At 36.8% G+C, this 23,507-nt stretch overlaps 1 protein-coding gene across 2 annotated transcripts in view; it reads left to right on the forward strand.

Annotated features, from left to right (window-relative positions):
* Window positions 1–23,507, forward strand: part of ABI3BP (ABI family member 3 binding protein) — a 171,726-nt gene that overhangs the window by 37,574 nt on the left and 110,645 nt on the right. For both annotated transcript variants that reach the window (XM_052793998.1, XM_052793999.1), the window contains exons 3-7: window positions 779–847; window positions 4,418–4,550; window positions 14,724–14,905; window positions 18,121–18,182; window positions 23,004–23,055. In XM_052793998.1, coding sequence (XP_052649958.1) covers window positions 779–847; window positions 4,418–4,550; window positions 14,724–14,905; window positions 18,121–18,182; window positions 23,004–23,055 — 498 coding nt within the window. The remainder of the gene's footprint in view (window positions 1–778; window positions 848–4,417; window positions 4,551–14,723; window positions 14,906–18,120; window positions 18,183–23,003; window positions 23,056–23,507) is intronic.

Raw genomic sequence — 23,507 nt, forward strand, 5'->3', positions numbered from 1 at the left:
TTACTTTCATAAAGAGTATTCAGTACTGTCAAAGCACGTAATAGTTAAATCTCATAATAAGTCTCCGGAAGAAGTATGTAAACCTAACTATAAAACAAGCCAGTAACCAATGTGGAGACTGTCTTAAGCATGTCTGACATTGTGCTGTTTCCTGCAACCAGGCAATCGTGCAAATCTTGAGTGATTTAGTATTAGTCTGTTGTGGTATGTGCTCCTAAATGATTGATGCATTTTGTTTATTCTTTTTACAATAGGACAGCTCTTTACTGAGAAACTGCTTACAACAGGAAAACTAAGGTGTATAGCCTGAAACAGAATACAGAAAATATTGTAGGAAAAGTTCCACCAGTCCTGTCAGGAGTAGATATCTCTGGTTGTACTCTCCAGGCTTTGCCCTCTTATTACTTTACCTGTTTTACTTTTCTGTTTTGCCATCACCTCTTCCTCTTCATCTGGGTTTTCATTACCATTCACTTTCCAAGTAGTGTTTGTGTTGAAATGTTACATCAATGTCCTGCCATGTTCACCTATTTGTTGTGTCCCAGTCAAAAAGAATTGCCAAATCTTTTGTGCATGGGTGTATTATTTTTCCTAGTGGCTAGAATATTTCTGAATGATAGGTGAATAAACCTTAAAGCAAACATGCCTAAAGATCACAAAGATTGGATAACATGTCAAGCATTCACTGAATATCAGACTTTTCTTATTAATTATTAGGCTAGTCCCTTTCTCAGATAAATAGCACATCTGTACTAATTGCTGCTTTCTTCATTTACAGATGCAGAGCCGCGGTATTTGGTTTCAGTAAGACCAGCACGCATTTCAAACAACAAGAAATCTTGTTCAGGTATTTTACTATTACTGCATCTCTTTCTTCAAGTAGTTAAAGGAATACAGAATCTTTCTTGGGGTTTCCCTGAAAAGATATTTTAACTGTAGGTGTCTGACTGGGATGCACAAATTCCATATGTGGGAAGGTAAAACGTAGGACAGTATTTCCTAGTCAGTAATTAGTCACACATGTGGTGTTCAAAACATGAAGAAGTACCTAAAGTTTGTTATTGGAAAAAGTTCTTACAGATGAGAATTTAAATTTAGAATACTAATTTCTGATGTTTAAAGAGGTCACAAGTGCATGCAAAAAAGGTGAAAGTTTTGAAATACAATGATCTGGTGTATTGAAGTTAACTCTTCCAAAACTACCAGTAAGGATTCCTTCATCTGTGGCCTGGAACAGGTTGCCCAGAGAGGTGGTAGACGCCCCGTCCCTGGAAGTGTTCAAGGTCAGGTTGGATGGGGCTCTGAGCAATGTGATCTAGTTGAAGATGTCCCTGCTCATTGCAGGGGGCGTGGACTAGGTGACCTTTAAAGGTCCTTTCCAATCCAAACTATTCTATGGTTCTGTGATCTTTATATGATTTTTTTCCTAATTCCTGGTAACTGCTTGGGATTAATTTCTTCTTGCTCTTGGCCAGATGTAAAACAGTATGTCTGGAAAGATTTTGAAAAGTGATTGTCGTGGTTTAACCCCAGCTGGCAACTAAGCACCACACAGCTGCTTGCTTACTCCCCCCCGGTGGGATGGGGGAGGGGATAAGAAGGGTAAAAGAATACTCATGGGTTGAGATAAAGACAGTTTAATAGGTAAAGCAAAAGCTACATGTGCAAGCAAAGCAAAATAAGGAATTCATTCACTACTTCCCATTGGCAGGCAGGTGTTCAGCCATCTCCAGGAAAACAGGGCTCCATCACATGTAACAGTTACTTGGGAAGACAAATGTTGTAACTCTGAACGTCCCCCCTCTTCTGTCTTCCCGCAGCTTTATATGCTGAGCATGATGTCATATGGTCTGGAATATCCCTTTGGTCAGTTGGGGTCAGCTGTGCCAGCTGTGTCCCCTCCCAACTTGTGCACCCCCAGCCTACTCGCTGGTGAGGTGGGGTGAGAAGCAGAAAAGGCCTTGACTCTGTGTAAGCACTGCTCAGCAATAACGAAAACATCGTGTGTTATCAACACTGTTTTCAGCACAAACCCAAAACATAGCCTTATACTAGCTACTGTGAAGAAAATCAACTCTATTCCAGCCAAAACCAGCATGGTGATTTACCTTTCAGATGCAATGTATATATATAAAAAAACACAAAACCAAAAAAATGCCCAATGCACTACTTGGACATTACTAATTTTTGTGTCTACAGTCTACAGAAACTGATTTATGGAACAAGATTCAGATAATTGACTTTTCAGTCCAGCATACAAAGGTGTAAGAACAGCTGGTGGTTTAATGCTAGCTAGGTATATGGCAAGCCTTTTTAGTAGTGAGAATAGTTAAACTGGACAAATTACCAAGAATTGTGGTAGAGTCTGAGTTGCTGGTATTTTAAATTTACAAGTGAAGACTGGTTACATTTCTAGAAGAGGCACTGTAGTTCAAACTGCGATTAATACAGAGGAGTTGTATGGTTTGTGTTCATATAGATCAATGTAGATGATCACCAAGGTAATTCCTGGTTTTATGGTGTATAAATCATTGCAGTCTCTAATGGGGATCTAATGGCATAATAAGAGTCATAATCAAAATCATATGTAGATCCTCTGAGCATGATTTCAAGTTATGAGAGCTTGTTTTTTCTTTTCTTTAAAACTCACATATTTTCCATGTTTCCTCAAAAGGTGATCTAGAAAGAGATTTTGCTGTAGTTAGCGGATTCGCCAGATAGTTTGGTGAATGACCAAGCTGTTTAAGTTTTTCTTTAAAAATGGAGAAAGAGTATAGGAACTGGTCCAGAAAATATGAAAATTATTCAGACATTTGCCCTTGCGGAAGTATCTTGTGTTCCACAGCATTTCAAAGCATGTCATACTTCCTCTTCAGGGTAGAGAGTGGTGGTGGTTGTGGGGTTTTTGTGGCAACATATTAATCATCAATATAAAGTAAAACCTGACATGGTTGACTTTTCTAAATGCACACGCATGCATTGGTTGAAAGTACAAATCAGGCTTTCACTGGGTCTTGTTAATTGAAGAGATATTAGGGTTCAAAAGGCATGAAAAGAAGGTTAGTCAGATCTGTTACACAACAGTGAAAAATATAACCCTTAGATCAGTGGCTTATAAGCTTTTAGGGAATTTGTGGTCACCTGTACATTTTGAGGAGGTACAGATCCTTTAGATTTTTGAAGTATGTCATATAATATAAAGGATATATGAATTTCCTTTCATTAATCATCTTTCAAACACCAAAGGTTCTCCTTGGGCTTGTAGCAGTCCACAAACTACAGGTTTAAAATAATTGCTCTAAATCATTTCTTCATTTCCAACTATTAGCTTTTAAACTTTATTTAAAGAAAGCTCTTTTACCACATGAGACTTGTGCTCCTTCATTCAGAGCAAAGCTAAAGTTAAGTACCATGCAAAAGCTGAACATTTTCAATGTAGTAGGTGGTTAAAAGAGAAAAATGCCCCCAGATACAGACACCAACTCAGATCTGCCTACGGTTAAAAGCAAAAAATTTTTGTAGGTTTTATTTTACTCTTGATGAAGAATGCTGTAGTAAGTATGAATTATCTATGGACATAATTGCAGTGTTACTAAGAATCCTGCCAAGAAGTTACTATTTCTGTCACACGCAAAGAGAGACTTCCTAATGTCCTGAAGTCTGTGTAACACCTTCTGTGATGCAGTCCAAGACAGACAGATGTTTGAAGTTAATTTGTATATAGCTTATTCTTATACTAAGCATACCAAAACCACCCACTGTTCATTTTCAAAAACTAGGTTTAATTGGAACATAGGCTGAAAAAAGAGAAATAGTGAAAACTTGTAATAAGACAAAATTGAAACAAAGTTTAGTAAACAAATCTCCCTCCTTCTCACCAAATAATAGCAAGAATTCCTTTAGGTTTACCCTGGATCTGCAAGTCTGGACGTGAAGTCTTACAGTTTCTTCCTAGGTTGAAATAATGCTGTGCAAGTCCAGAGGGGACCTAAAAAATAGTCTTTTTGAGGCTTGTGTGTCTGACACCTGCTTTGTAAAGCAGTCTCCTAATCTGTGCTCCTGCTGCCTGCTAGCTGTATCCTCCCTTCCTTTATGCCAACTGTGTTCTGCATTTCTTTGCTGTGTTCATGCTCAGTTGGCTTCAGAGACGGAGCAGTCTCCCTTCCGTGCAGATGTTTCACTTGCCTCAATGAGAAGCCAACGAACAGATCACAGACACTGTCTCTGCCCCCTTTTTAAAATCATACTTCAGAAACAGTGACCGTGAAAAAGAGAGAGAACTGTTGTACCTTTCCCTTCAAGTTTAGAAGAGAAGTAGGTCTTTATTTACTTCATTATGCAACTGCAAAAACTTTCCCTTACATAATGCAGGAGAGAGAAACTAACTTGTAATTGGAATTATATGTTTCTTATGCAGGTCGGACCAAGACTCAAAAGCCTCTGCAGCTGGTAGTTGGCACCCTCACCCCAACCTCTGTGTTCCTCTCTTGGGGCATCCTAGTCAACCCTCAGCATGACTGGACAGCAACAAGTAACTGTGCTAGTGACAGGTAATGTAACAGAAGACTGTTTTTTGTGATATCATGATTTAATTCAGGGTAGTCTGGTGTGGCTGAAATAAGTTTGACAGTGGAAATTAAGAAGTTGGAACCAATAGTTCTGAATGTGAAGTAAGTTTTCTCATTTACTTAAATAAGTGCTTCGCAAGTCTTTACTGGTCTTGAGTGCAAATTTAGTCAGACATCTACATGCTGAAGTACAAATCTTGCTATTTCACACTAGATCCTTTGTTCTTCTTGTACCAATGGCCTTGGCTCTACCTTCATTTGTATCTGGACTAATTGAAAGAAACCTCGTTAAATTATAAAAAATATGTTGGTTTAAAGTTGGCCAAATAGAAGTAAAATAAGTCTTCCTGTGCTGTGGTAGGGGAATAATGCCGTGTTTTAATGCTATTTGATTTTTGTTTCCTCTATTTGGTCTTAGCACTACACTGCTTTCCTGATACAGATACAGTACAGCTTTCATTAATTTTCTGTTGTAAGTAAAAGAAGATCACTTCTACTATAACATTTTTGTTTTGCTGTAATTATTTAATGAGTGGTACAGTAGGTGGGGAACTCAGGAAGACTCACCAAGTAGCAGTTTCAAGACAGGTCATAGTGCTGAGTAGCTTCTCAGTTAACTGCATCATTACATTTTAAGCAACTCTTGGCAGATGAGTAAAATTCATCTGTTGCGATTATTCAATTTGTAATACAGGTGCTTTTCCTGCTCTGTCATTTCGGTGTTCTCTTTGTGTTCTTCCTTTTATGACAGAAGAAATTTTTTGTCTTCATTTACATCGTTTGAAGCTCCATTCAACTCAGCAGCGTTTCGTAAAACCAAGAAGAAACTTTGTTCACCCATATTTGGGATGCATCTACATCTGATTTGCAGCTGTCATCTTTCTTTTTTTTTTAATGCATCTTTGCATAATTGAGAACACTTTATTTCCCCCTATCTGTCTAATTTTGTAGCTGTCAAATTTAGACTTGAATCTGCTTACTTTGGTGTTGATAATAAAAATCCCATTGATACCATTAAACTGGATGTCAAACACAGATTATGTTAAAAAAAACAACCCATGTAGCCAATACGACCTTTTTCTTACTTCCCAAAAGTTGTGCAATAAGCCTTTTCAAGCTTCAAAAATTTCCCATGAACAAATTTGGATCTTCATCACCAATCAGAATTTCAAACACTATTGAAAAAAAATTAATGTTTATTGGGAAATTGTTGTGGAATATTGGGAAATGTCGAAGCATGTAATTTAATTGGGTTTTTTTCAGTAGAAATAAAAGTTGGGTTAGGCTTAAATTTTGCTCTCTCAATCAAGAAAGCAGCAAGTATTTTCCTACAGTTAGAAATCAAAGAAATGAGCTGATCGTGGAGGAGCATGTAAAATGTTCTGGCCCCATAATGATTTTTAGCACCATTTTTACCTTGGAACTTATCTTCTCTGTGTGCTGTGTCAGCACCAAAGTTGCAGCACCCATTGTGCAATGGGAAGGAAGAACACTTTAGAAGAAGCCTATGTCCTCTATGAACCCACCTGGAGATTCAAGGCATATGGTGCCCACCACAATGCCTTCATCAGCTTTGGGTTTTCTCCTCAGTAACTGAATATTCTTGGTGGACATTCATTGACTTAAAGTTTGAACAAACTCTTTTAACATAGTATGTAATGTTTTCCACTTAGTGCAGTGATACGGGTGTCTTGCTACATTTAGAATAAATTCTATATGTTTGCTACTCTAGTGTGAGAGACTTGCTTTTACCATGTCTTTCTGTCAAGTAATGGTATGCACCTCCCAAAATTCTGGTTCTTTAGTTAAGTGTTGTTTAGTCCAGTTAGCTGATTCCTCTCAGGTGTTTACTTTTAATGTGCCCTCCATTTTAGTGAAATGTTGTCAGGCTGTACTGGAGTACCACGTATGTATTTCCCTTTTGCCCCAATAAGAGGACTTGCCTTTAAGAGTTGTATTGTTCGTTTTGTTTGAATATCTCCCTGTACTTCAACTCTGAAGATACGCTGACAGTCAGGAGTAGCTAGTTTAAAAACACTTATATCAAATTGCGAACAGTAATATGAAAGTATGGGTATATAAGCAAATTTCTATTTTGCGATCAAGCATAGCAATAAAGCTAATGAAGAAAAAAAAAAATTACTCTAGGTGGTCCTCTTATTTTGTTTACCTTTACTGGACCAAAATGCTTGTGATTTGTATAAATGATGAGAACAGTTCTCCACGTGACCATGGTGTGTATTTCTGTAATTCCAAGCAGAGATTGGATTGAAATGTATTTCTAGTCAGTGTATAGAAGAAAAATTATTAATTTATGATAATAACTTGAATGATAATTGATAATGTATGATAAGAAAAAAATAGGAAGTAGCCCATCCTTAACAAGTTAGCATCGTGTTAAAAGTACAAGACTTAGTCAGATAACGGATTCATCAACATTTGTATCTATTGCAGGGACAGTCTACTTCACTTGATCCGTTTTCATCTGGCATGTTCTCCTTACTGTGGCAAGTTGAAATGTACTGTTAATCATCTTCAAGATTGCTGTATAGTGACTAACCTTTAATCTTTGACATTGGCAGTATGTGGCAATTATGACCTCTTAGTTCTGTCAGTTAATATCCCAGCAAGTTTTAGATTTGTAACTCTGTATGACCTCAAATGGAGTCACTGTTCTTGGCCTTAGATTTTGCCATCTCCGGATGGACATTAGGCTTTTGTACAAATGTTGCATAATGTAAGTTAGTTGAATATGTTACTGACTCAGAAGATGAAAACCATATGGAACAGCATGGATCTGTTGGCCAAGATTTTCTCTAGTGTGAGTCTGACCTCCGTGGGATATTCCTTAGAAGATCTGGTTTTGTGAGCAAATGAGTTTTGAATAAGAGGTGCCGTGTTCTCAAAGAGCATTGGTATCTTTTATTGCTTCAGTGAAATTATTGCTTGCTTATTGAGGGTGCATAGTGTTCTTCTGTACCTATGGAATGCTTTTTAAGAAACTCCCATGAAGAAAAAGTTCCCATGCCCTTTTTTGACAAACCATTCTTTGGTTGCTTAACTCTCTAGAGATTAAGGGCATAAACCAATAGAGTGCTACATATTTCCTGCAAGATAACCCCAAACCCTAATTCCTTGTGGAAGCAAAGATAATTGCTGCTATTTGCATGGACCAAAGTTCTTTGCAAGGTCAAATTTTAAAGCCTCCTTGAAGTGGCTATCATCTCTGGTCAGAGCCTTAGCACTAGAGTGCAAAACAAGACGAAACAAAAAGACCCAAACCAGAAAACTCAAGCGATTAGTTTTATGTAACTGATGAAAACTACATAACACCAGAAGGGTTCCACCAACAATGTGGGGTTAGCTTTCTCAGCATCTTCTGTAAGACACCAGTATGAGGTAGTTGATGCGGGAGGATGGCAAAGTCATGATAGCCTGGTGCACAGTCATGTTCAGTTCCTTTTTATATTTACAACAGAGTAGAAAGACTTGTTTCCTCTCTGCCCTTCAGTGTTCAAACAACCATTAGTGGACAGAGCTGTCATAGTAATTAACATACTGGGACTATGTTTACTGTCCGTTTAGGTCTGAAAACCAGAGTATAGACTATTGCATAGACTTTTTTTGGCCTTTCCTTTGGTTAGAACAACTCCACAGATCCCAAAACAGAGCAGGGGGTAGAAAAACGCAGAGTTTGACCTTCAGTTCTTTAGGAGGGGGAGTCAGGGGAACGAACAGAAAATGTTTTTACCATGCAAGACAAAAACAGGGTTTGTAGATAGAATACTTTATTTTACTGTGTCAAGTGGATTGTATGGAAAAAACAACATGCTTTCAGATACATGTGAAATAGAAATTTAAAACCCGAACGTATGGTTTTTTTCATGAACTATATCTAAGTTAAGAACTTTGAAAAATCCATGTTTATATTGTTTAAATTTGTTTGCCCATGATTTAAATTTCCTAATGTCATATTTGCAAGTAGTACAGACTGTGTTTTGCTTAATTTGTATCTGATGCTTAAAAAAAAAAAAAAGTAAGAAAAATAGAGAGGGAAAACCAGAGAAGAATCCATACTTACTCTTTATGTTGTACAGCACATAGAAGTAGGGTTTTTAAAACCCTAAATTCAGAAAGATAATGTGCATGCATCTCTTTTTGTGCCTGTCTACAAATCTGTGTCACTATGCAGCTGCATTTTGTTGCAGACGTCATAGAAAATGTATTTTAAACTTAGCAGAATTCCTTAAGGAAGACATGCTGCAGTAAATAAATTCTTGAGTTTCAGATGCTTTTGAGTTACTGCTGTTGGAGTATATGCTAAAAGCTTGTTTAAACATGGAAAGATTTCTTGGTGGTCAGCCTCTCATTCTTCAGAACCTCTAACTCTTCAATTAATTTCAGTCTTTCTACTAAAAAATTTAAGTGATAAAAGTGAATGTTAGTGATCATGTAAAAGTGAAAACTAAATTAGAAAGTGCTTTGCAAACTTAACTGGTAGCCATCAGCAATGTAATTCTTTCCATCCTTTTATATATGTCAGTGTCTGTTACTTCAAAGTAAACTTGGCAACAAAAAGGAAACAATATAATCAACTTCATGTGCCAATTTGTGAAACAATCAGTATCTGAAAAATCGTAGTTCAAACCATTTCTTTTATTAATTTCTAACACTAAATGGATGCTGTGCTTGTAATGAAGTCTAACTATAAACAAATAAATATTTATGTATGGTAATAGTCTTTTTTTTAAAGTCTGACTACATTCCTATGCACAAAAGTACAGTAAGTTTTACAATCTTTTATCTATGTCAACACGAAATCACAGAGCAGGAATGTTCTTATAACTCCAAGGCTTAATTGTTTGTTTAGTGTTATGTGTGACTAAAATAGTCACGATTAAATTGTTTGGAGTTTTGGTTTGGATCTGGTTCCAAATAAACCCATGATATTTATACAAACTGACCTAGTCTGGAAATCTCATAAAACCATCTGCCTTATAAGATTTCCAGTATCTAATTGTTTGTGCCCAAATATTTGACTGTGCAAGCATTTTCTGGGAATCTGGCTGAAAAGAGATTTGGTTAGCAATTGGAAAAATAGCACTGGAATTCTTGGCAACACAGTGTCATTCATACTGATGTATGAAAACTTAATGTTTTGCCTATCCATCCTAGAATTTTGCTTCTCTTAGCAGTGAGCAAGATTTTCTTCATTTCAAAAGCAAAAACCCTGTGGGCTGCTTATTTTAAATGGTCATCATATTTTTGATTTCTTGTGTAATTGTCGTGGTTTAACCCCAGCCAGCAACTAAACACCACGCAGCCGCTCACTCACTCCCCGCCACCCAGTGGGATGGGGGAGAAAATCGGGAAAAGAAGCAAAACCCGTGGGTTGAGATAAGAACGGTTTAATAGAACAGAAAAGAAGAAACTAATAATGATAATGATAACACTAATAAAATGACAACAGCAATAATGAAAGGATTGGAATGTACAAATGATGCGCAGTGCAATTGCTCACCACCCGCCGACCGACACCCAGCCAGTCCCTGAGCGGCGAATCCCTGCCCCCCCACTTCCCCGTTCCTATACTGGATGTGACGTCACATGGTATGGAATACACCGTTGGCCACTTTGGGTCAGGTGCCCTGGCTGTGTCCTGTGCCAACTTCTTGTGCCCCTCCAGCTTTCTCGCTGGCTGGGCATGAGAAGCTGAAAAATCCTTGACATTAGTCTAAACACTACTGAGCAACAACTGAAAACATCAGTGTTATCAACATTCTTCGCTCTGAACTCAAAACATAGCACTGTACCAGCTACTAGGAAGACAGTTAACTCTACCCCAGCTGAAACCAGGACAGTAATAAAAAGGCTAGCTCTAAGGTGAGAAGGAGAAGGTTTCACTGCCTTGCATTGTGGAGTTTAAAAAAAAAAAACCTGTGTTAAGTGAACATAGAAAGGATAGAAACATCCTTTTGTATCGGGCTGATAGCCTTTTACATAGACTTTGTAGATAGAGTAATCACTACAGTGGTTGGCCTATGGAGTAACATTGTACTCTTGTGGTTTCCTTTAAATTATGAGGTTGGTTTTGCTGCTTTTATTTCTGCCATTATTTCACATTTTGTGTGCATCATAGGTGGAGGCAAGTGACGTCAGAATATTGTAAAAGACTACTTAAAGCTCTTTAATGTAGAGAGAGTTTCAAGAATGCAAACATTAAATATAGCATGGTGTTGCACAAACGCATATGGAGAGAGGCAGTCTTGGCGAATGTAAGCTTTTTTCTTTCCTGTGGCTATTGGTTTTTTTAGTTGGCTTTATTACAGCAATTAACTGAGCAGAACAGTACCCCTCACCTGCTCGTGACACCTTCTGTTTAAATTGCTGGAGCTCATTATCCTTTCAGTTGTCTAGTAAAAAGGGAGGAGGTAAAATTTCTCTACAGTCCCCATGGTGGTTTGCTTGGAGGTATCTTCTAATAAGTGAAACATTGCCTGTTAGGGCGAGAGGAGGAGAGATTAAGTTTTATGGAGCTTAACAAAAGAGCACTAATGTTTTATAGAGCACTAGCTGGAAAAGAATTGAAGTGAACCCTGAAATCTTTTGATTAGTATTTGTGGTAAATAGGAATACAAGTGTTAGTCAATAAACATTGTTCTGATAAAATGTACCCTTTTCATATTCCCCACCAAAACAAATAAAGAATCAAAAGCAGTTAAATATTGCCAGGTCTTTGTACATGCTGAGAATCTAGATTAAAATGAATTCTCACCCAGTGTAGCTGAGTGTGCCACCTCCTTGCTGAAACATCAAACTAACATTCATAGCTGTTAATAGCATTCCTGGGACTGTTCCAATTAGACTTTACTTGAATAGTGTATTGCTTTCATATTAGCTATTAGGGTCCTGCAGTATGTGATTAGTTTTTCATATTCTTACCTCACAGAGATAACGGGAAGTGTTTTATCTGAGAAATAGTCTAGTGTATCTTTCCCCACTACGTGAGCGTGGCTGTACTCCATTTCAGCCTGCATTCTATCATTTTGGGGAGGAATCTATGGAGACCTGTCTCTTAAGTGTTTGCAATCCAGGACAAGCAGTTCTACAGCTTCTGATACACATAGCAGGCCAGCTGCGCAGATTTTTTGTGTGTATGTCACTGCCACAAAGGGATTTATATACGCAAGTGGTGACTGGATTTTATGGCTTTCTCGTGTCTTCAATTATATGTGTTGATTGTTTGATACTGTATTTTTTCTGCAAGGAAGGTTTGAAAACGGAGAAATTAAAAAGACAACAGAATTTAATCAGTAGAATGTTCTCAGGCAGGCACTGAAATTGCACTGTGTTTGGCAGCTTGTTGGTCTGGTTTAACAATGAATTGTTGTTCTTTGATGACAAAACTTGGCATTTCTGAATTCATACTCTATAAACTAAAATGATTGCATTTCCCCAAAAGTGCATGTTGTTTACAATTTGGATATTTTTAATACTCAAACGATTGTGACTTGCATATTATTAAATTGAACTTCATTTTGGTTGCTTTTTATTGAAATGGTTGAGGAAATTCTATCATCGCAGTCAGTGTTTTTAGTACTCATTGTGGCAAGTTTCCACTGAAATAATTACACCCTTGGTGAAGTCTTTACAGACTTGGAATCTTGGAGTTGAGAGCACATTTCTTCTATGCTATATGTTTCTATTTCTAATGCCATAGTTTGGCACAACTATGAAAATCTTCTTGTCAGATTTTTTAATAGTCTTGAATTTTAATGAAAGATGTTTTTTGACGTAAAACTGTTCTTGGTATTTTAATTCATGTTAGGGAGAAGGAATTTGCAGGTGTGGAGACAGTATTAAAAAACAGAACATTTCTGCAGTAGAAGCAAGTGGGAGCAGCCACTTAAAAGCCTATTCATTATGAACAAGTTTTTGGTGGTTTTTTTTCCTCCTCATTTCTGATGCAGCTATTCATTTAGACTGTTCAATAACTGAAATGTATCAGTATACTGTTTTCTTTCCATCACATACAATCACTTTATTTCTACCCCATTCAACTAAAACAGGTAGGAAAAGGTAAGGATGAAGATGAAAACAAATGAAATTTCCTCTTTCTGGCAAGCTGGGAAGAAGGTGACTACTTCTATTTGTGATTCACATCTTGATCATAGATCTAACTATACCTATTCTAAATCCCATACCAAGAGACTGTATGGGGTCCAGTAAGATGCATTTATGTTGCAGTTGGGATTTGTTTATTACTGTTACATCCTTTCCAAGATAGTGACCGAGATTTCAAGTAAGCTTTTCTTGTCTGTTAATGTCTGTAGGATGACGTATGAAAGGATTAAGAGGATAAACGAGGAGGAATTTTCCTCATTTTAATGTTGCCAATAATTTCTTGTTAAAAACGTTCTTTGTCGGTCCAACTGATAGTTAGATCTATTGCTTGACATATGAAATTTGAGTAGAGCACAGCCCACAGAAGTCAAGATCCAGGAATCGGTAAGAAGAGAGAGGATATTCACCACTTACTGCATTTCTTTCCTTTCCTAGGTTTGGGTTAGAGTATGGCTTGTTTTGAATGCAAAGTAGTACAGCTAATGAAGAGAGCTATGTGAGCCAACATAAGTATTAATTTCGTAACCCAGTGGAATACCTGAATGAGCTGAATTGTAGCAACTAAAACAGGAGAACCTATATTTTTGCTGCCAAGAAAACAAATTTGACAGTTATAAGATAAAATATGTAAACAAAGTGAATCTTCCTGTATGAAAACATTTTCCATGATTGGCACTTGCCTTGTCTTAGGTTGCGTGTTAACAATGAAGTAGGAACTTCCCTGTACTCAGCAGTCATCTTTCACATATACTCTGCTCTGGAAGTGCTCTTCTATAACTGGCAAAAGCAACTTTATGCATTGACAGTACTATATTTGGTCAATTAGGTCATTTTAATCTGGACCTTTAATACCTTTTCAGTTGATTAAAGAACCTTTTTTTGGTTGTTTTCTTAAGGTCCCTTCCTTTCTCTCCATATATTTTCCTATATAATACCTGGCTTAAATCTCACAACCCAAATTTCTTATTCTTTTTGCTTCTGAATGATTCTTCAGCAAGTGCCTGGGGTTTTAGAGTTGTGTTTGTTTTATGGCTTTGATTTGCTCTATTGAAGTGTGGAAAAATACAATTGGATGGAATTCATCCTTTTTCAGCTGATGTAAATGTAAGATGGATATGGACAATGGATATGCTTTATTTACATTATGTCTAACAATTTTCAATAATACTTGGATTAAAAAGTTGCCAAATCTCTCTGAGATCTGTTTTTACAAAAACAGAAAACCCCACCCCATTCTGGCAGTGATTCAGCATGTATATTGAAAATGGGACTGTAGCAGGCAGTAGAGTTCTTTAACTCTCACAATTTACATTGCATTATTTTATACTGGTTAGCATTGCAGTCATACTTTTTCAGGGTGGTGCTGCTTGATTTAATTGGGCAATTTCTGTAGAAATGTTTTTTAATTTCATAATCTGTTAGCATTCATCACATTATTGATTTAAACTGCTAAAAGTAATGTCTTGGTTTACTTTCTTGTTTGAAGTGTGGGCAATACATAATGGGATCACTGAATGAGGAATGTATTATATAAATGTCAACTATTACTGGTTTTCCCTTGAGAATATTTTTGGACTAATTTTGAGGGGAACACCTTCCCCTGGACGGATATAGAAGATTTTGAGAAATTGGTTGAGGCTTCATGGCTAATAGACTCATGATTCAGTTGACTAATTCTGGCATATGTCAGAATCACAGGAACTGCTTGCAAAATGAGCTTGCAGTTTGTGGTCAGAACCTCACACGCATGGTTGTTTGTGAATAAGACCACTGTTCTTTTGCTCTTTGTATAATACTCCTGATGTTGGGATCTGTATGATGGGGAGCATATATGTATCTAGGAGATGACTGGGCTAGCACTACTTTTGCAGGGAAGATATCCTGGCTTTTCTGATATTTGATAACCATAAGGGGCCAGAAAGAACAATAACAATGGTGGGTAGAAGTTATTTTAGTAATTCCTAACAAAAATGGTTGTAGTGAGTTTCTTTGTGAAGAAATTTTTTTTTTTTTTTTTTTTTTGTTGAGCAGGTTCTATACAGTTCGCTACAGAGAAAAGGGTAAAGACAAGAAATGGGTTTTTCAGCTTTGCCCAGTTACAGAGACGGTGGTGGACAATCTGAAGCCAAACACAATTTATGAATTTGGAGTTAAAGACAACGTAGAGGATAGTATTTGGAGCAAGACTTTCAATCATAAGACAGTTCTGTCTAGTAAGTATGTGACAATAATTAATCAAATAGCTACTCAGTTTGACAGTATTTTTTCCTCTATTGTGGTGTTACTTAATTTAAGCTACTGATCAGGTTTTCATTGTTCAAATGCTATCCCTTATGCCCGTAATAAATTCTTTTAGGAACTGGCGAAACTAGTAGTTTGTGTTTGAAAAACTGCCACCTACTCTTCTGAAAGGTGTTCTCTTGTTGCAAATAGTAGAGGATCTGCTGCAGGTTGATGGAACTCTAACAGTGATTAGTTTAGATACACATAAAGTGTTCAGTATGTATGTTTATGCTTCTGACTGGATTCCAAGCTTTTTCCTTGGGCCTTGAATAATAAGATCGTTACTAGTTTGAGTTCATGGAAAGTATTATCGTTGTTTGAATCTTCTTTTATATCTGCTTTTATGTTCAAGCTGCCTAAAAGCTAGACAGGGCCTGTCCTATCCAGCATGCATCACAATGAGCTCTTTATGACTCTGCTGGAAAGTTGAATTTGAAGCTAGTTTTCAGTCAAGGGATTACAGAAATTGTGGTTGAAGCATGTGCTCTCATGTATGCTTTTGTTTGGGTTTTCATGGGGGCAGTGTATGGCATCTCTGGCTATTCTCTCAGTCATATTTTAAGCTATTTCTCCAAAGTTCCAAGACAATGCAGACAAGGTGACATCAAATTAACCCTTGAAAGAACATGTACTGCTCAAAGAATCACTGCTATCAGTGGAGGAAATACACAGCAGCAGAGTCTTCCTGCTTTTAAAGAGAGGAAGAGAGGACTTAACAGACATTGTCCAATTTCATTTATTTTCCTCAAGCATTTACATAAAGGTATTTCTGAGCATGATGTTCATCAGAAGATGCTGCAAACTCCTATGCTCAGTATTTCTAGCTTGACTCGAAATGTGAAGAATGGGAATTCTCATAAGAGAGCCTTATTCATACGAGATTTGCAGATGAAATTTGATTTGGACCTCAGTTTCAAGTTGTAGGCGAGTTACACAGCTCGATATACTTGATGATAAGGGAGGGGAGCAGTAGGGTGGCTTGTAACACTGCAAAAGCCCTCATACTCCCTAATAAAGAACTTTACTGGCCTTCGTCGTAAATTAGAAAGGTGTAACTTTGAAGTACCTGCCCAGTGCCCATAGAGTCATTTTAGCAGTCCAGAATAATACCATCATTATACCATGAGCTTAAAGTGGAGAATGGTGGTAGTCTTTTCCCACACCTGCCTCACAAAAGAAACTCTGCTTCACAGCTCTAAAGAAGGCTTACTAAATGGCTGTTTTCCCTACATTTTAAACATTTTAAAGTCATCTGTAGAGCAAGTGCTAGAATATATTTGAGCACTTAAAATAAGAGGGAATAAAGAGTGTATAATGTTATCATTTAATACTATGTTTGGGACTGACTGAAATGTCCACTGGCATCACCAAATTTGCTGTTTGTATCTAGTGTATTTCTAAATGCTGTTTCTTACAAACAGCATACATTTTTGATAGGCCAGGAGAATCATTCTTGTAAATTATGGAGACAGATTGAGTTTGGTTGAAAGATACTTTATTGTAAGAGTTCATATTCTATTTAGCTGAGATTTCTTTTTCCTAGAATGTAGACTTGTGTATTCAGTGGATGCTTCTGCAGGAACTAAATCCAGGGAGCTTGCTATTACCCTGTATGTCTACATTCTGGTCTACTGATAAAATACCTTCTAACTGGAAAGTTGTCAGCTCTTTTCAGATTCAAGCCTTTCATATTGTCAGTGCATAGTAGGTAGATACATAAACTGTGAACAGTAAACAGAAAGTGAACATTTATTATAAATTCGTAACCGTCTGTCTGCATAGGAGTTTACCAATCAGCACAAATGGCCACTTTTTTTCTGTTTTAACTTACTGTCTTGTAGCAACTCAAGGTCTTTTCATATACTATGAAGCATCTCAACCTAAACCAAACATCCTTCACTGTAAATTCTCTCCTCACTGAAGAATATCTAAATTACTATAAACTGAAATTCCTGTTGCATGTTCTTGTATTTGTTGAATCCCCAGGCCAAATTTTTGTTATATACTAAACATGTTGAGGGGGGGTTGGGAGGAGAATCTGTTTTTAATTCATGATTTGAGGAAGGCATAAAAGGCATGGCAAATGTTCAATGTTTATTTCACCAAAATTTATCAAAAGAGATGAAAGTAGATTATTTCTGACCATCTTAACATGATTTTCTCATGAACTCAGTGTGAAACTTTTGTCAGTTTTCCTTTATCTTTAGGCCAATAGTAGGTCCTGTTCCTGAGAAGTATCAAGCACTTTGAAAGATTTTTTTCAGGATAGTGTGTCGGCTTAAATGTCTCTCAATTGATATTTCTTTATAATTGAATTTTTTTCTATTACTTGTCTGTTTTGGATGGAATTGTAAAGAAATATGATAACGTTCAGTTTGACTCTTGTTTACTCTTGCCTGTCGATGCAAAGGGAGCAGAAAAGTGTAAAGGTGGAAGATGTAGGCAAAGTTTGAAGAAGCATCATGCTAGAATATGAGAGGTCCTGGGAGGGACTTTTTCTCCTCTGTACTTAACAGCTGCATCACGAGAAGCTTCTAATACTAAGAAGCTAAGAGAAAAAACCCAAGAGAAAAACTTCAGAGATTAAATCCGTGGGTTGCTTTGTTCATCTGTTGAGATAAAGGAAACCATGTCAGACCCAGTGCTGTATTGCCAGTGCTAAATGTGTATTTCTTTTAGAAGAGCACACTTAAAAGCAAGACTAACTATTGGAGACCTTAAAACATGCTGCTTTTAGCCAGTCCTAGTACCAGCCTGACAGATGGGATGCAGAAATTTCTCTTCTGAGTTTCTTCCTTGCATATTAGTGTTGTGATTATATTAATTTTATTAAAGAATCCTCTTAGGCACGTCTGACTAAGTCCCAAAGACCACTTCTGTTGTAGAACAACAAGAATACGTTTCATTTCCTCTCTGTCAAAAGGTGAAGAGGAGGCTTTGCAGATGAATTAATTAATCTGGAGAAACAGGACCAAACAAAACTGTTACATGGTGTGTTTTTATACCTTGTAATTAAGCCTCCTAACTTTCTTAGCTATTGAAAAAGATGAATAAACTTGGTTTGGTTTGCTTTGCTTTGCTTTGCTCTGCTTTGGACAAAACAAAAAGTAATTCTGTATATTTATTTATCTTTCTGTCAAATTAGATAAAAAAGTAAACGGACAACTCCAGAATATGTACAAGTTGGTACCTAATGCCCAAACACAGGTATGCAAAACAGTCTTATTTTTTATACCAGATTTGTATTTTGTATGGTCAAATTTTTGCTTCTCTGTTAGACTAAAGTGAGAAAGACATTATGGCCACAAATTGCCAATATAAAAAATCTGTTAAATCTAAGACTAGATAACTGTATGGAGAAGTGTTTATAGGTGTGGATTGATGAAATGATTGAGAACTGTAGCTGACATGATTATGTATACTGATTCCAGTTTAACAAAGATAAAGCTGATGGTTTCCGTGTGTGGATTCTAAACATTAAAATTTACTTATCCCTTAGTAGTAGTCAGGTTTGTTATTATGTGATATTTGTGGTCGTCAGTTCATTTTGTGATAAGGTAGTGCTGTTATTTCATAGAGTAATCTTGTGTATACTCAAGTTCTAAAATCATTAGTTGTCCCATTGAATTCCGTGATAGTTCTCATATGTGAGGCAAGTGTTTGCAGAACCAGAGGAAGCTGGAAAGGGCAATTTAATTTGCTTATCAAGATTGCTAGGCAGTTCATTAAATCCTTGCAGGTGGAAAGGTAACATTTTTAACTGTTTCATCAAAGCATTAAAAGATTTTTATGAATAAACAAATAAAGACCAATATTTATTCATTTCCTCATTTTTTTTCTCATCTGGCATTTGCTGTAACAGCTGTCAAGCAAGCATGGGTGGGTTTCATGTGTTTGTGGATTCACATACACAGATACTTTTTGCTTCAAAGAGCTGAAGTAGAAATGAAGGGTCTGTAGATTGAACCTGTTAGTAGAGTAGTTTTAATACAGTGAAAAGTAGACATTTTTATTTGTAACTCTTGAGCATCACCTCCTCTACTATGAGATTAAATTGGTTTCTTCATATTTCCTTTCCTTAATTTTTCATCAAAGTGCAAGTTTCAGCAGCTAATCGTCTGGGGTTTTTTTTTGTTTTGCTTTGTTTTTAAGGTACTGTCCCTGAGGTAGACTATGGGATAACTTCCCAAGAAAAGTTGTAGAAGTCCTTGTTACTTCAGACGTTTTAAAGGGTTGACTCATGAGTGATGATTATTGTAAGGGAACAATCTGTTTTTCACAGTTCTCTTCTGTCTCTAATTTTCCAAGTGTTTTCATGGTAGGAAATGGTCATGTATGGTCTCTCATTGTTCATTCTTCATGTTGTAAGCAGTCTGTAATTATCAGACCTGGAATTCCTTCAGGAATCAAACCACAGTCCATTACGTACATTTTCTTGTAGAAATAATTAGGTATTCATTTAGGACAGTAATACTTTAATTATAGCATTACATACAGAGTTAGAGCAGTATAATGCTTAGGTTATTGGCAACATAGTCATGTCTCGCATTCAAGAGAAAATGTTTTATCTGTGAGTAATATGAAGCCAGTTTATTAGATATTCAGGAAGGTGCTCATCTTGTTGTGTTGTTGATGAAATCAACTTTACTGTTCTTCCCATTGGTCCCATAAGCATCTTTAAAGCTACATGTGACAGCCCAAGACCAGGTAATTCATTCTGGCATATGGAGTGCAAGCTGAGTTCCTTTATTCCTCTTAGCAAACCCTGTGTGCCAGGACCCTGACTCTGTTATGCTGCTTCTGTGGAAGCAGGGATTCTATATGCAAGAGAAGTCCTGAGAAAGTGAGCTATAACCGTTTTCCAAACATTTGCACAGCTTAAGCATGAAAGGAGGACCGGAGCCAACATCTAGTCTTTTTGGTCGGCTTCACAGGCCTTAGCTCCAGAGAAGTACTGCTTTATCACCCTGCACAGAAATATCATGAAAACATTCCGTAGATTATTCTAAAAATTCTCTTATCATTCTCCCACTAGTGGTGCAAAAGCCATAAAACTAAGGCTGGGAAGCAGATAGTGGCCAGCTCTTGAGTTTACGTTATTACTTAAGTTTCCACAGTATTAGGTGGGGTGTGTTTCAGTGGTGCAATCGCATCATCAGAGCAAAGACAGAGTGAGTGTTATTTAGGCCAAGCTTTGTTTATGCCTCATTTTGCTCCGAAGACACAACTGGCTCGTATCAGCATGGTCCTAACCCTTCTCTGTAAGGAGACGTTTTTAAAGGCTGTTTATTAAAGCAACATTACCGATCCATCTAGTCATTCTGCCCTTTCAACATTGGTCACATATCAGCTTGTGTTTCTTTTGGCAGGTTCATCCTTTAAGTTTGACTAAGCTCCTGGGGCTGTGAGCTACAACTAATGAGAGAGGGGAAGAAAAGGAGAGCTCTAGAGATGGTCATTCTTTTTCCCTTCATAAACAATGGGTGGTGGTAGGGTGGAGAGAATGCAGTAGAAATGTATTTCCTCTTCTGTCTGATTAGGTTCCTGTATTTTCATAATATCAGTCTGAAAGGTGGGGTCATCCTTGATTTTTCCAGCCAAAAAGCAGGACTCTTAGCTTCTATCCTTTGTTAAACTCTAGAAGACAACATGCCCGCTCTTCCAAAACTTACTCAATCCAGGTTGACCGTAATGCTTCCTTAAGGAGTCTCTTACATGTATGCCAGTCATTTGTGGCTTTTTAGAGTATTGGAATATAAGAGAGGCAGACAGAACAAGTGTCACGTAAAAGTAATGTTGCCATATGCCGTTTTACAGAATGTCTGAGAACTGCAGTCCTTTATATGATATGCCATAGGTATATGGTCAGAAGTTAAGATGGCTGACTTATGGTATAACTTAAATCTCTAATTTTCCTGTGAAACTAAGTACCACCTTATTTGCCGTCTTCCTTCATTCATGGAGATGCCACAGTCATTTTAATAACTAATGTTCCTAATACCTATGTGCTTTATATTCTCTGTCTGGAAAATATAGTGATCAGTGCCATTGCTACAGATCATGTGCTGATGTTTCTGAAATAGTTTGTCCAAGTAGTGAATTCTACTAGACATAAAAATGTCTACAGTAGTCACTTTTGGGAGACTGAGAAGAGATGATTGACAATATGGTGGTAGATTTCAAGTGCAGCACTTGTAGATTTGTGCAGGGGAGCAGTGTAATTACAGCAGCTGTGGAACACAGATTTCATGTCAATTATTTGTTCTTGAGTGAGAAACTAAATTCTGAATGTATTTTAATGTATTTAGCATTTTCATATTGCTGTCATTACAGTAATCTGTTGTTATTCAACAAGCTTGCTCTTGTCAATCTAAGAAGCTTTTGCTAGTAAAAGGACTGATAATTATGATTAGAAGTTCTGCATTAGAGTTACACAAGTGCTCACTACCACTTGAGAGCTGTTTATTTGATTGTAGGGCTCCTGATGAGAAATACAATAAAATGAACACCTTTTTCTGATAAATGCATCTCATCCTGTTAATCACATGAATAGCAGGGTTTCTTCAAGAGCTGATCATCTGCAACGCAATTTTTTCATTAGAAGGCAAAATAGAAATGTAAATCTTGTTAATAATAAAGGAAAAATAGTAAGCAATAAAAAAAGGAAGATTATTTTGTATGCTTCATTACCGACAATGATTGAAACCTCCACTTAATTTCAAACCATGTTCATGCCAATGCAAAACTGTTACTAGGTAGCAGAAAGTAGTGGCTTTCATAGAATAAGCAGCCTCCATCCATTTCCCTGAGGAAAGGGCCATCTTACTTGTTGAGATTTGCCTTCTTCCAGCTTCTTAGACTTTGCTATGTGTTTGATGTGTACCCAACTATTGCTTTTAAAGGTGTGTGGGTTTTTTTAATATTTAGAATAGAGCAAAAATAGTTATTCTTAGGTAAATAATTAAACCTTTGTCATCAAATGCTGAATTTTCATGCAAGTGTTCTTTCACATGAAGTAGACCAGATGACATGAAGTGCAGAATGAACATTAACTGATTCTGATTTTAGCAGTGTAGATTTAACACAGAGAGGTAATTGAAGTTTTTCCTTTCTTGTAACTCAGATATAACTGAAAAAAAAATCCACATTTAATGTAGTTAGCATTTTTATATTGCTGGCATTGCAGTCTACCTCCTCTCATCACCTGAGTGTATTATTAAGCTTTCAGAAGTTGGTCTTAGTACCCACGTGTGGTAATGAATACTGATTTATAATCTTTGGAATCAGCTGTTTTCTTCCTTTTAATAAATATGGGGTCCATTGATGTGTACCTTATTTTTGTGGTATCAAAATGCTGGAAAAGATTCACACTTAGGCAAAAAGTAATCTGGGTCAAGATAAGTGAACACCAGAAAAGTCCAAGTATTTAACATAAAAGTGTGAGAAGAACATGGGTGGCTGGCCAATTATACTTTGGAAACGATTTCACCAAATTAAATGACTCTGGGTTAATCTACTTCAAGTAGACTACACACCCAAGAGTGCTGATAGTTTACAAATGTACACGTGTTTCTGGAATAGTTTGTGTTCCAAATATACTATTCCTGAGAATATAATTATATCTTGTGACCAAATTTGTAATTGCATATGTTTTACATGTTTTGTTGTAGTTAAATTTCAGCTGTTCTTAGCTTTCTGGACTACTCCCCAGCGAGTGCTGAGGATATTGTTAAAAGAAAAAAGGACTGGGGATTCCTAAGCTGTCCAGTACTGTGTTTTTATGAAGCAAAACATCTCAAGCTGAAAAAAGGAGATCAAAATGCAGTATTACTATACTAGCCCATGGGAATTGAAGCAATAGTGTAACATTCAGTGGCTAGGGCCAGAGCCATATCCAGTGTTAACTTGGGGCAGGCACAGTATTGGATTAGAGCCCTCTATTTTTGTTATTAAGAAAGTTCAGTTACTATTATGGCAGTTATCCCAAGGCTTTTTTCTTTTTTTTTTTTTTTTTTTCTCTTCTCTCAGCTTACACTGCGTGATAATAAGAAGTTGGTCCCTGTCACAATAATCAAACAAGGTAAATTTGTATATTTTTTAAAATGATTCTTATGCTCTGCAAGAGTAACTTAAAATTAAAATGAAAAAAATATTCTGATTCAGATGTGAATGTCATGAAAGTTTCCTTTTAGAATAGGTGGAACCTTATAAACTATCATATCCTTTAATTACAAATACTGTCAAGCTGTTACCTATTTGTGTTAATAAAATGAGCTATTACATTGCATTATAAACAATTACTTAGTTGAGTCATTGCATGGATACCAATCAGTTCTGATTTCTGCTAGTATCCATTCTTTTTCAACTGGATTGTCCAGGTATGTTGATCTCCCAGCTGTGCATGACTTGATAGTCAGGCATGAAGGGCAGCGGTATGAATAAGATTCATGCTGCCAAACTTTTTTGTGGGTATCTTCAGCTAAGTCATTGACTTAGACTCCCTTCTTCTCCTTTCCCTGGTCAGTGGAGGGA

This window comes from Harpia harpyja, chromosome 8 (genome assembly GCF_026419915.1).
Source record: "Harpia harpyja isolate bHarHar1 chromosome 8, bHarHar1 primary haplotype, whole genome shotgun sequence".
In the NCBI taxonomy this organism is placed as follows: Eukaryota; Metazoa; Chordata; class Aves; order Accipitriformes; family Accipitridae; genus Harpia; species Harpia harpyja.